The sequence below is a fragment of the Poecilia latipinna genome, unplaced genomic scaffold (assembly GCF_001443285.1).
Source record: "Poecilia latipinna isolate Pla-1442-1.1 unplaced genomic scaffold, P_latipinna-1.0 Scaffold725, whole genome shotgun sequence".
In the NCBI taxonomy this organism is placed as follows: domain Eukaryota; kingdom Metazoa; phylum Chordata; class Actinopteri; order Cyprinodontiformes; family Poeciliidae; genus Poecilia; species Poecilia latipinna.
The window spans coordinates 175,278-189,914 of record NW_015113341.1 but is presented as its reverse complement, the minus strand read 5'-3'; the positions used below and the strand labels follow the sequence as shown (position 1 = coordinate 189,914).

General features: G+C 37.1%; 1 protein-coding gene across 2 annotated transcripts in view; it reads right to left on the bottom strand.

Annotated features, from left to right (window-relative positions):
- The window catches only part of lpgat1 (lysophosphatidylglycerol acyltransferase 1), a 51,847-nt gene that overhangs the window by 31,960 nt on the left and 5,250 nt on the right, over positions 1–14,637 (bottom strand). The window contains exon 2 of one of the 2 annotated variants that reach the window (XM_015045426.1): positions 11,741–11,993. In XM_015045426.1, coding sequence (XP_014900912.1) covers positions 11,741–11,978 — 238 coding nt within the window. In that variant the 5' untranslated portion in view covers positions 11,979–11,993. Of the gene's footprint in view, positions 1–11,740; positions 11,994–14,637 lie in introns of those variants that run through there. The other variant, XM_015045427.1, reaches the window with a different exon arrangement.

Here is a 14,637-nt window from a genome sequence, read left to right as displayed (position 1 = left end):
AAGTGAATTCTGGTGCGGTTTCAATGCATATGTGAACACAAAGTGGACTGGAGACCACTCCAGCAGGAAGTGGAGTACAGCGTGTGGCATTCTGGGTAAGTACAACTAAAAATAAACAAGTGACTATCACTAGCGGGACAAATGGCAAGTACCTTTTAAAAAACAACAACAAAAAATCCTACAACTTTTAAAATCCGACCACATTCGTCTTTACATTTTGTGAACAAGGAATTTGTACCCAGTGTCTTCTTCAGAGGGTTTTATGCCATTTCCTTCAGTGTTTCTTGGTGCAGCGCCTCCACAGGCGAAGGGGGAAACAGGTTTTTCAAAGGGTTTGGTTTGTTTGACACAGTGCAGTGTGAAAGCAAAACACCGCGACGGAATTCCTAACAACTGTTGCAAATTTATTCCCCAATTGAATTGAGTGTGAAAACACCCTTAATCTAAAAATGTATCCTACGTTATTAAGTATTTGTATAGTATAGTCTTTTCAGTCACTTCACACATACCCAATGCCCCGTGTCAATCCGCACTACAGTTCTCTTGATCTACGCTGTCAGGTGTCTGCTCAGAGCACACAACCAAGTTCAACACCCTCTCTCTCCTATCAGAGTATTGATGGGCTACATATGGCAGCTGTAACAACTGAAACACAGCTCATAAGAGCTGAGCTGATGACCACACCAAAGCCACCGGGGAACTTCAGAAGCTGCTATTGCAAATTAAACACTTGGACAGCTTTGCATATTAAGAGGGAGGTGAGAAGATTCAGTCAGGCTCCAGCTGGTACAGGTGATATCCGAAGAATTAGGGCAGGTCTGACCAGTTCTAGCGCTGTGTAATGCAAATGTTATAAATGTGAGACCTTAATTTGCAGAGGAGGACTGAAGCTCCTGTCTGGGAGGCCCGTAGGGAGATAAAGATTCAGAAGAAACTTTAAGCCCACCTCGTATTTGTTTTTTTGTTTTTATACAGAATTAGAAATGCTTTATCGGATATGAATAAAAAATTCAACTTCCTTTTCAAATAAAATTAATATTTTATTCATTAAAATGCAGTAACATTGCATTCCTTTAGCCAGTTCTGCTTGGATTGTTGATTTGTTGAACTAACTGATAATTGGACAGCAAAAGGTTTGTCTTTTCACCTAATTTGTACTGGGTTATGCTAAAGTGATGCCACTTGAGGAGTTTGGGTAGAAAATATTTCTAGGCAAAGATTTGTTTTTACCTTAAATGAAAAAATATGTAGATTTTGGCTGAATTGCTGCTTTGACTGTGTTGTTCTTTAGCAAATCATCTTTATAGACTCTGTATACTTCAGTTAATAATTTATGAAATTAGTTGAAAATTTTTTGAATAATTGATTCGTCCCAATTAATCATGCCCACCCCACTTTGTTGTATTTTTTCCCCATCAAGTGGACTTTTTATGTCTTCAGAAAAGCAGTTTCTCTTCATTTGGAGACACGATTGACATTTAGCCTTTGTTTCACCTCCCGTATCCAAGTAAAACATACAAACACTCACGAGAACAGATAGAGAGCACAGATAAACACAAACGAAGTCCATGAAGTGTGCGTTCCCTTAAGAAAATGTAACTTCACACAGAACATGCCCTCCTACACGCCACTGCTGCAAGAGTGAAGCATAATGATATCGGCGAGTTGGGTCATCTGTCAGATAGAATACATTAGGGAAATTGTCTTTGAGAAATGACACGGTTATCACGACGGGATGACAGCAACACTGCAGGCACGGTGTCTAATCTGGTATCTGCGGTCAGCTAAACGTTGTGCCACTGACCTTGACACCCATCTCCTCTTGTAAACCGACAGCACATCGTGACATTTCCTCATCTTCCACATAAAGAGAAACCATCACAAAGAGAGATTACCCTCCCACCCCTCACGACAAAGTCATTGGTGTTTGGTAACCGAGTCAACTTAATGAAAACCAATGATTTGTGTTCAGAGAAAACCAGAATTCAAAGCTCTTATTGTTTTTCCTTTTAATGCAGCAGCAGCTACAGAGAAGCTAAGTGTCAATTGTTTCGGCAGGAAGAAAAATGAAGTGTTGCAATAAGATCTGGATTTCAGATGGCATATCTAACACTAAAGTCAAATGAGATATTTTGCATTATTAAACTGATCCATATCGATATTAAAAATTTGTTGTTGTTTTTTCCCCCCAGCTCATGCTTACAGCAATCCTTCCTCTTGATGAGCATTTGGCATCAGTAGACAGCAAACTGCATCGAGTCATTAACCCCACTGAACTATAAAGCTTTATTTTCAAATGAGGATTCCTGGATATGCACTAGCTAAAAATAATGTTTTTCTCTGCTTTTACTGAATAGAGTATTAGCTGCGTCTGCATGTTTAGGTTGATTTTCCTAAGAGAAATTATAAACCAGATGTGAGAAGGTTGACGTGACATCAAAATGGATAAAACATCAACACATTACATGTAATGAAACATTAAATCCACACTGAAGCAGAAAATGACTAAAATTAGGGCTGTAACTATCGATCATTTTAGTAATCAATTATTCTATCAATCTACTAAAAATTTCCAGATTTTTGCAGATTTTAACTTAAGCCTTTTTTACAATGTTAGAAATACATTAAAAGATGCAAACAAACAAATAATTCAATTTTTTTTTCAGTAAGAAAATAAACATTTTATTCCCTAAAATGCAATAACATCGCATTCCTTTAGTGAATTTGAACTGGGTGAAGCTAAAACTATGCCACTTGAGTTTTGAGTAGAACATATTTAAAGACAAATGCAACAAAGGTATTTATCTAAAATTCAAAATGCATAAACATTTTGTACAGTTTTGATTTAATTACTGATCTGAATGCATTTTGTTTCCAGCAAATTATCTATTTTTCTGCATACTCCAGTAAACCATCTAAATTAGATGATTATTTATATTATTGATCCAATTAATTGTTTCAGTCCTACCACACCAGGAGCTTTTATGATGAAAAAAATTTCTGAATTGACTTCCTGCTATAAACCTGAACAGAGATGGACACTTCCCAAACATACCTATAATCTCTTAGACACACTGTGCGCTCTGTTAGGTTCATACATTTACATTTTTATCACTGTACTGACATTATATGGCATAACTTAGTTGGAAACAACGCTCAGATAAACTCATCCCAGCAAATGAGTACCTAACAGTAGCCCATTTGTCCTTACCCTGCAGTAGCTTCAGGCCGCATTTTTCAAAAACATCTTTCACTATCTTTAAACGCATCCAACTTTCTATTTGTCGATGCTCTTGTGAGGTCATTCTGACAGAAAAACTGTAACAGACCTTGAGAATAGGTCAGCACACCAGAATGTTTGGCAAAGAGCAGCGGAGAATGCGATCACAGTCATAAAAAGCTTTAATGCTGCTGGATGCAATGTTTACTGTGCAAAGTTAAACGTATTTGTTTTGTTTTTTTCCTGTGACAAACCAACACAATGTAGGACATAGCTGTGTGCAGACCACCTTCTTCTACCCGTCTGCTCTGGCAAACTGGAAACACAAAGTTTTACAGCTTTCTTGCACATACTGATTACTTTTTGTCACTTTCAATTTAAATAATCACTAGAACTGGATTATTTCCCTCACTTTATAACACTGTGCCAACAACTCTCCTGGGATCAGTTTCACTTTAGCTCCAATTTTCAAGCAATTCCAATAAAGATCAGCTCTATTGTATTTATGTATTATATTTGTATATTTATACACTTCTATATTTGTATTTAGTATCTGTATTCTGTGAGTATGAGAAACCTCAGCTACCTTAGCTATGCACATAAACTAGGCAATTAAAGTTAATTCTTATTATACCAGCTTCTACAGCAAACTGGTTTATTCTAATTTTTCTTTGGCAAGTTAAATACACTTTAAAATGTATCAAATATGGACAGATTTTGTTCTTAACCAAATGTAGATTCTAAAAAAAATATTTACGGGTATTTGGTTCAGAAAAGTTCAGAAATTGAGTTTCAACATCTTATTTATCCCCTATACCAGTTTTAAACCCACACATGAGTTCAGTAAAAAAATAAAATAAAAAATAAAATAAAATAAATCTTAATGGCAAAAAAAACCCCTGTTGCCATTCAGTAATTAGTAACTAACACCAGGGTCTTTTAAAATATATTTCATTCTTCTGACAGTCTATTTTTCAAGAACATTCTGAAGCATTCAATTAAGCAACAAAAAAACTAAATGGTAAAAAAATCAATTTAGAGGTAAACGGTGTCTTAAAAAATATCAGGTTAATCACATACATGCCCTGCAAAACCAAAGGGCATGTATGTGCCCTTTGGTTTATTACATTTGTAATAAAATGTGTACATTTTATTACAAATGTACACATTTGTAATAAAATGACCATAAGAATCCCTTTATTCTTAAGAAATAGACTTTTATTCCTTAAAAAGACAGAATTTAAGGAAACATTTCCAGACTGAATAGGAACCCTGCTAACAATACATCAATTGACAAGTATTGAACAAACTACCATGCTGAAAACTCAGAAAAATGTTTTTTTTTTTCTTTTTTTTTTCCTAGAGCCAAATCAAAGGGCAGCTGTAAATATTTCAAATGAGAAATTTAAACTGCTGGTACTTCAGTTCAAAAGGCAGAAACAGGAAATGTGACTTATAAGAATGTTGCTATCATTTCAAAGTATTTTCTGACAAACGTAGCGCATGCGCAACTCCTCCAATCCAACTGATGTAAATAACATACAAAGCGAAGAATGAGTCTGGATTCATTCGTGACAGAAAGAAGGTCACCAAAGGCAACTATTTTTATTGCAAGACGAAAACAATCTACTGCATGTCTGACAGGATTAAGATCATCTACATCTAAGGCCTTGTAAAGGAATATTAAAATCTGTTTTTTGTTGGTTTTTTTAAAGAAACATTTAGCGTTAAAAAAAACTCCACACAGAAAATTTTAATCCAAAGCGGGAGACAAAAATGCCTTACTTCTATCAACACCTTCTATATGAATGAAGATCTACAGAAATATCTGTTTCAGCAAACAATATAGCAAGCAATCTTTAAATAGTGCTTCAAAGGATGAGTGACAATAATTTAACAACATAAATCTGTTGTTCTATGACAGCTAGCTTTGTTTTCTGAGCAGATTACTTTTGATCTGGACATTCAGTAATGTGGAAAAGTATTGGCCTCATTACAGATTTTATTTGTTTTCTGTTATGTATCACACCTAAATGTTCTTGATAATTAAACCAGAATTATATTAGAAAAAAAGATACATTGAGTAAATACAAACAACGCTTTAGGCGAAACCAGCCTGTTACTGCCTGCCCTTGTTGAATCTTTAATTAGCTGAGGTTAACCACGTTTTTGTGTTTCACTTTCACTGTCCAAACCAGGCCTGACTACTGCTAGATTAAAGTAGAACCGGTCAAACAAAATGAAGTAGGCAAAATGATCTAATGGAGGAAAAAAAAGCAACACCTCATGTTGTGATCTAAATAAGTTCAAGAACAGATAAGAAACAAAAAATTAACAACTATTAGTGTGGAAAGATGCAGTCTGAGGGTGTTTTCAAACCCAACAGTCTGGTAGACTCAGTTGAATTGGGGACCGAAATTGAAACAGTTTTTACTTTTTCCAGCTACTTTGATTCGCTTTCACATTGCATCATGTCAAACAAACCAAACCAAAACTGTTCACCAACTCGCCTGTGGTGGCGCTGCAGGAAGGACCACTGAAGGAAACAACATGAAAGCCTCTGAACAAAACGAGTTTAAAACCTGATCCACAAAATGTAGACAAAAATGTAGTGCCGTCACATTTTATTGACTGTAGGATTTCGATTTTGTCTTTGGCAAAAGAGCACAAGCCATTTCTCCCGCCATCGCTAGACGTTTGTTTTGGTTGCATTTACCCAGAATGCCCTGCACTATAGTCTGCTTCCTGCTTTTCGAGTAGTTTCGTCTGCTTAGCATTCACATATACATTCGAACCATGCCAGAGTTCACCTAGGTTTATAGGAGGACCAGAGTTTGATTTTTTGGTCCACATCAGAGTTTGACTGCGCATTCATATGTTTTCAAACAAACCAGACTTTCTAGGCAAACAAACTAGAATTTGATTAAAGCGAACCATACAGGGCTGGTGTAACGCAACCTTAAAGTGCAGTTGAAAACATGGTGTTTTAACCACTACTGTGTCTTTGGATCTTCCAAACAAAGTCTGGAAGCTGATGGAAGACTCAACAGTGCAGCCTTAACGAGCAAGCACGAGATCTTAACTGCCATTTGTATGAGTTTTGCAAGCTTATAACCTCAGAATTGGGCAACTAACGCATCCGGGAGATCACAAAAGAACCAACAACACCATAAATGTTGCTCTTTACCAGTAAATCCTAAAGGAGAATGTCCAACCATCAGTTTACCACCTTAACTTTAAGCAAACTTGGGTTATGAAATCCACTTCTGAATGGCTTCAGGGAAAAAAAAAAAACTACTTTAATAATTTGGAGTCAAGGCATCAAACATGGCCTTCGGTCTTTTTCTGTCATTGTTTTGCATATAGACAATTCGGTGCCATCCATTTGGCTCTGTGTGTTGTATCAATTACGCCACGCCAGTGAGATATAGATTTCCCACATAATGCTCTACTCATTCTCATAAATGCCCCGCGCGCTTTCTGAACATCAGGGCATCACGCTGAAGCCCCCCTCCTTCACCAGGACCTCAGAACAAAAGAGATGTTAATTCCCATTCATGCGATCGCCCTCTCAACTAAGCATGAGCTGCGGGGCCATTATTCTAAAGTGGTTCACTCCTTCACTTGTACAAGAAGACATGACTTACAATCAGCCTACACTAAGCTTTCATGTACAAGCCACATGAAACATTTATCAAAGTGCGTTGACCGAGCAACTGAAGCCTACTTTTCATATGTAGAAGCCTCCAGAGCAAGAATACAAAGCTGCTCGACACAGTTAAAACATTTCAGAAGAATCTACAAACAGGACATTTGATTTGCAAAGCTCTTTAGTGTAATATACAAGCTTTAGAAATTATTTGTTTTCGGAGAATGGGGATAGGGGGGAATAATCAAGGAAATGTCTGTCGGATATGATTTATCCCCACCTACACAGTCCAGTGATTAGGTCTGATCAGCCAAGTGACTGGTAGCGCTTTGTGGGTGTATGGAGGCTTTAACAAATAAAAAGCACAGTCTGTTGCCGCTTCAAAAGAAGGAGTCACTCTGTGCTTTAATTTCTACTGCCAGGAAATATTAAGTCTGACCATCCTTCGTCCATAAAGGTCAAAAGAGCAATTAATCCGAGATGATAATTGGGTTTAAAATGCCAGTCAAGTTTTCAACCACCAAAACTGATTTGCTGGACTCAATTCAAGCCACTTCATTAATCTTAAAGGTAAATTATTAAAGTTCCATCAAAGAGTTATTTAAAATGGGTTCAGCTGTGGGCAAGAAGGATTTCCTGTAGCAGTTGGTTGCGGCAGCTCTAAAGAAGCCCCTGACTGAAAACGCTCTGTTGTGTCAGAGTCTTAAGAAGAGGTTGATCAGGGTTGTCCATTGTGTTCTTTGTAGATAAGGCATCCCTCTTTACACAATCATCTCGAGATGTTCCAGCACATCTTCAGTTTTTTTTTAGTTCACCAACTCTCTCTCCATACTGGACTACACACTCAGAAAGCTGTCTGTTCAAGATCTGGCTGGTTTTGTATCAGCTTTCAATTTATGTAAGTTTTGAAAATGTTTTCACATCTCCAAGAGTTCAGCCTAGAAAATACACAAGAAGGCTTCTGTTATTTGGTGTATAAACTACTAATACAGGTGGTTATAAGTGTTTTTGTGCAGGTCCCAAGTATTCCTAAGTTTCAGCGACTCAAGGCGGTTTTGGTCACTAACCCAGTACTGCTCCGTTTTATTTTTGCTGCACTTCTCCAGACCTGGAAAGTCACTCAAATCAAACTTAAAGTGTGGAAGATAATGTTTTATGTCAAACTGAGGTAAAGATTTGATTACTTGTTTGAAATCTATAAATTATTTATGAACTGTCCTGAAAAAAAAAAAAAAAAAAAGAAAATAGTGATTTCAACAAACATGGAAACAGCAAAAGGGTTTTGTGAATCAACAAAAAGAGTGAATCACTGCTTTGTTTAAATGAATACGTAAGAAATAATTAATCTGAGTCCTGCCAGAAACCCAGAGGTGATAAAGAGAGGCTAAAGATGAGCCTGAGTGGGCTGCAGACACATCACAAGGTCTGGTTAAATGTGTGTATATGCAAGGAGATTAAGATCCATGTTATACTGCTTCCAATGCAAACACCATTACCAGTATGATCAAAGACTAGGAGATGCAACTCCTAACTGGAAAACAAGTGTGCGATGCCTGGGTGCTCAGTGATTGCTTTGATCTTCGTTCACAGGTCTGACAGACCACCCACTCATGCAAAATACACCGAAATCTTCCTTCTGCTAGCTTCACGCCATGTGCTCCACTGCAGTGTGGAGCGTTTGAGCGATAGGGGGAAAAAAGTTCCAACTTCATTGAGAACGAGGTCAAAATGAGTCAAAATACAACTCATTGTCCAACAGATTTTCTAATACAAACTAGCTTTGGATTAAACTTGGCACAATGACAGCAGATTTAGGCATGTCTCTTTAGAAAGTTTATAATTTGTTTGGTTATTTATTCTTAGGGTGTTTTCACACCTGATAATCCGTTAGACTTGGTTCTATTGGCGGCCCAATTGTTTGCACCATTTTTTACATCTTAAGCTGGTGCAGGTCACTTTCACGCTGCATGTCAAATGAACCAAACCAGGAGAAAAACCTGTTTACCCCCTCACCTGTGGAGGCGCTACACCAAGAACCACTGAATGAAACAACAGGAAAATCTCAGAAGAGGACATGAGAACAACTTCATTTTTTGAAAAATGTAAACAAAATTGGCGTAGCATCAGATTTTAGCAGCTGTACGATTTCTTTTTTGGTTCAAAACAAGAGTTTGATTACACATTCACACCACCAAAAAAAAAAAAAAAAAAAAAAAAAAAAAGAGAAAAAACGGACGTTCTAAACAAACGACCTGGAGTTTGATTAAAGCACACTAAACAGGGTTGGAGTGAATGTTCCCATAACATCTGCCAGGTGACATTATAATGCCATTAGCTTCCATGCTAAAATAAAAAAAGTGCGTTCTTAGGAAGAGGTTTCTGATGTGACGCAATGTTTGCCAGGCTTGGGTCGGGTCCTCCTCCTGTCAAGCAAGCGTCTTAACACCGATTAGGCTCAGTTGTATTACACATGAATGAATGACTTACATTTTCCATCCAACTCACTGAAAGCTGAGCTACGCCCCACAACTGGCATCGATAGCATGCCCACAGAAGAAGCACGAGAGGCCTGTGTAGGCTCATTCTCCCACCACTTTGCGTCTAATTAGGAAAACAGGATGCAGCTCTTGGTAGAGTTTCAAGTTAAAGTTGAAGAACCAATCAGTGATAAACACGGAGGACTTTAAGTGCATTCACCTCCTTGCTTAATCACTGACATTAAACATTCAGAGCATAGTGCACACAGTTGACAGATACCATTTAGCACCAATTGAGTTATCCGATATTTACAAAGCACCACTGTTCTGCTACTCCAGCTAACATGATTTAACTTCAACTTTTTAGCAATAAGTCAAGGCAAGAAAGAGGAGTTTAATGTTGACTTGCATTGAAGATTTGATTAAGTAATCAGAGCAAATGTTAGTTGATTGTGTCTGACATTCACACATTGTTCAGGTCAATAAGGTCAGGGTAAAGATAAAGTTTTACTTGAAACAAAGCTATTCAGAACAACTTAAATCTCCGATATTTGCTTTTCTATCCCACCTGGCTAGAGTTAATTTTGTTATATCTAATAGCAACACAAACAAGGTATCTGTCAGAGCAGCTAAGCAACGTCTAACATTCAACATCACATGTTTGTATTGTGAATAAAATACCATGTGACCTTACCTTGTAAGAATTCAATCCTCATCATAGTTGCATTTCACCTCTTCTGTTCAGAAATGTATAGTATCTGCTCATCAAATATCAGTGAAGATCTCTCAATCGCTCTTTAAAACTGGACTGTTGCATCTTTGATCAACTTAAAAACTTTGGTTGACAGACACAAAGAGGAAACGTGGTTCAAAAACCATTTTTTCCAGCCGCACATTAAGACTCCAGTAAGCGTTAGGAGTTGCGGATCCCTGGTGTGTCATCAGCGCGACATCATTTCCTTTCCTTGGCAGTAAGGAAGTAACGATACATGCATTCAAACTGAATCATTTGCGCTCAACCAATCCAGCGTTGCTCAAAATCTAAACATGAACAGAGCTGCAGTGTGTGACGAAGTTCCACCACTCAGCTTTTAAAAGGTGGGTCATGAAGCAACACAATTACCATGACTATAAAGCAACTAAAGTTCATTTAAAAAGTGCTTTTGGTCCCTTTTATTTTTCCGTCTTGGTGCACTTAAATGTTTCTTATGCAAATTTTAAATTCATTTAAAGATATCTTGAGTAAATAAAAAGACATTTCAGCGAACCAGGTGCCATGTCAAAAAGTAAAACCTAAAACACGCTTGTTGCAACAACTGCCATCAAGCATTTATAATCTTTATTTTAAGAAAATCACCACAAAGGTACTTTGCAGACGTGTTTTAATTCAGTCACACTTGAAGTTTTTTGATTATGAAAGGCCTGTGTAAAGTCAGGCTTCAACAACTCGTTCAGTTTTTATCCTTCGACTTTGACTAGGCCACTCCAAATCCTTTATTCTGCTTTTGAGCCATGAAACAGAGGCATTTGCTTGCATGATCAAAATGTGCTAGACAGCAGAATTTGTATTTAAGAGCAACAGGACGTGCTTTTACTCAGGACTGTTTTCAAGATTTGCTGATTCCTTAAAACTGGAGAATGGTGACTTTTTGCATCAGCTATGATACATAAACTGTTCTTTTCCATTCTTTGGAATAATGTGACATTTGCCTCAAGGTAAAGTCTGTCTGCATAAGAAGCACCTTTGGCTCAGAATAGAATTTTTTTGACATTTCACAAAGAAGAAAAAAAAAATATGAACAGACCATGTAGCTGAAATGAGCAAAACAAAACAGTTTACACACCCAAAGAAAGAAGAGCTTTGATCATCTAAAATAAAAGTCACAGTTCACATGATTCAGCCAGTCTCAAGATGTTTAACCCAATTATGAACATATCTCAATGCAACTGCTTTCTATATGCTGAAGCCATTCAATTATTCATCAGAGAGCTTTGTTGCTCTCCATGTTTCCCTCTTAGCAATTTGTAAGCATTCTGCTCTCCGCTGTGTGCAACCAAACACCACAGCTGCCCTGGTCACTTCAAGATATTCACGCAACAGAAAACAACAACTTTACATTCAGCCACCTGATCATGAAAATATTTGCTTTGAAATGAAATTAGTTACTTAGATAATAAGGAATATAAAAAAAAAAAAAAAAAAAAAACGTAGAATCAGCATTCGTCATCGATCTCATTTGTATTCAGCCATCTGTCCGTCTCCTGCTAGTGACTTCGATCTATGCGCTTGTATTTTTCAGCAAAAACAAACCTGGAAAACGAGCAGACCGAGCGCAAACTGAGACCAGAGGGGACAGCACGCAAATCCGCCTCGGTACCGTCGAAGCGCCTCACCTGTGTAGCCCGCGATCCAGCCCCACGAAGACACCATGGCCAGCAGCCATTTGAACATGACTCCTTCGATGTGCCAGAAAGCGGAGCTGTCCCATATTCTCAGCGGCTGGAGGAGCAGCAGGTACAAGCAGTAGGACGGGATGGCCACACAGTTGTTGAAGAACATGAAGGTGAAACGCATCACAGACTTGAGGAGAACCCAGCTCAGTTTGCCGGCACCGTCCATCAGCTGTGCCATTCTGAAACGCACCGTCTGCAAACAAACAAAGCCGCCGTTAGAGACTCGTGTTGTTTGACCTACAGTAAAAAAAAAATTTCTGCTTGTAGACAGAAGGTGTGCACGAAAACAAGGGATAGAAATAAAGAATATAACAGCATAACTGTCACATCTGGACAATAAATTGTCTCAGAAATTATTGTGATAGTCAATAATGTTGTTTTAAGACTAATATGAAATGAAGTGGCATAATATTGCAAGTTATACTAAAATACTTTGAAGACATTTTAGATATCCAGATTAAAACACAACAAAAAATAAAAAGGAAATTAAAACCACACTAATCCGAAACCTTAAATAAAATGGATTATGAAGACTTTGTAAACAGAATTGCCTTTCAAAAAATAACAATATTCACAAAGCATCTTAGACCTTTAAGCAGCAGGTAATCACTGTGAATAGCTGACAAGACAGCAGAGCGTCAACATTGATATCAAATAGAGGACATGGTAAAATGACCCGCATGGTGAGAAGCCATGACAAATCACAACAATGATGAGGATGTAAATAAAGTGCAATCAGACATTTTGATGCTGTGTGACAGTTAATTTAATGTCGCTTAGTTTCATCGTCATCCAGTCTGGATTCAGTTATCTGTAAAGTCCTATCAATCTACTGGGAGCGTATTTGTTTGTTTTGTCTTATTTTGTTTTCTGCATCAACCAATCACAGTCACTAGAAGACCGAGAACTGAGAATCTAGGCTCAGTTTTCTACACAGAATGGAAACGATTTCCAAGAAACTCTACTATTAAAAGGCCTTATTTAAATCACTTCCCTCTTTTCACTATTTTTCTTATTTCTCCGTTATATGTTTCAGTATAATTGGTCTCTATCTCAAAGATAATCGCATAGCTGTTATGTAGCTGTTTTTTCAAAACAGAAATACAGCTCCCTTCGCAACCATTTCCTCCCTGATACAGATAAGCAAAAAGCCTTACACTAAACAATTTTTCTCATAGCATAAATAGCATAAACTGAAAAATCCAGCCTTTAAGTACATTTACTCATAGAGAGAGGGGGAAAAGCCGCATCTTCCCCAGCAAAGACCAAAATAACTATTGACGCCCATAATAATTCCAGTAAATTCCACATAACCAAACCATTCTGCCAGTTTTGGCAAAAGTTTCTGTTTCACTGAAGTATACAAATGATTTGATAGAGAGGCCAATTCTTCTTCAAAACTGTAAAGACAAGAGAACGTCACAGAGATGTTCTACCATCGCTCACCTAAACGGGTTTCTTCAACTTTACTAGAACTTTAACCAGAACTGTGTGCCGTGGTCAAATCAGATTGAGCTTTTTAGAAAGACTTTCAGGTGAGTTTAGTAAGAGTTAAACATGCTTACTGCCAGGTATGGTGAAGGATGTGTGATATTCTGTGTCTGTCGATATGTGTTGGCATTGTAAAGAATAAGCAACTTGCCTGTTATATTCCTAATTTTAAAAAAACTTCAAAAACCAGTTCCATGTTGTGATTATGTTTCAGTTCCTCCAAAAAGTTACTCCTCTGCTCTGAAACACTATTTTGCTTTCTAATAACAGTAATAAATATAACATCATTTTTGCATCAGAATTTTGTTTTTGCTTATTTCTACTTCAGTTCAGAACCTCTTAAGATTTTTCTGCTAATTCTTGAACATCACACTGTAAATAATTATAAAATGACATTTGTGATTTTCTCACTGATGTTTGCAGACTTTTTAAGGCGGGTTTATGTTTTCTAATGTTCAATCCTACAACACAGAGCTTAACAGGACATTCCTGCATAGAATGTACTTTTTGAGAAGAGTGTGCTCACACACTGTACAAGACAGAATGTTTTTCTGCTTCAGAGCAAATAATGACGTTGCCGTTTTTAAACTGTGGGAAAATTACAATCTACGTTACGAACGTGACATTTTGGCTGAATAAAACAACTGTTACTAGTCAATCACTCCAGAATGTTTGTTAAAAATTTCATGGTAGCATCTATAAAATATATATATATATATATATATATATAATTATTATCCCAGGATTGGACCGTTTTAAATACTGAAGCTGCTTCAATTTCTAACACACATGACCTTTGCATAGAGTTATTTACTGATCCATCTGATTAAGTAGGTTTTGTTGAGGACTGCACAATATAAGAAACTGCAATTATTAATGCCATGTCAATGTGTTTGTAAATGCAACAGATTGTAATATAATCAGATCATGTATTTCTTATGATTTTTTTTTTTTTTTGCATGTCTTTCATCACTGCAATCAATGTGCAATTTATTTTAACAAAAATGTTTATTTATTCCCCAAAATGTAATGTTTCATTGCAACATTTGGGCTGATATTGATGACCGATATTTACCGATGTGTACATCTCCCTACACTTTCGATCAAACCACCTACATTGCTTTTCTGCTTCAACTGATCACCCCAACAGTCCTATAATGTTTCACTGTCACATGACTGGACAAATATCACAAGGCCAAACACATGTACAAACTGGAACAAAATGGAAATAAACGTCAGCTGTTCAAATCATATCAACCCCGTTTTACTTATTGGACCGACACCGACAGGTTAAAAAAAAAAGACTAACATCAATCAACACTGATGTTGATCCCGATATATTGTGC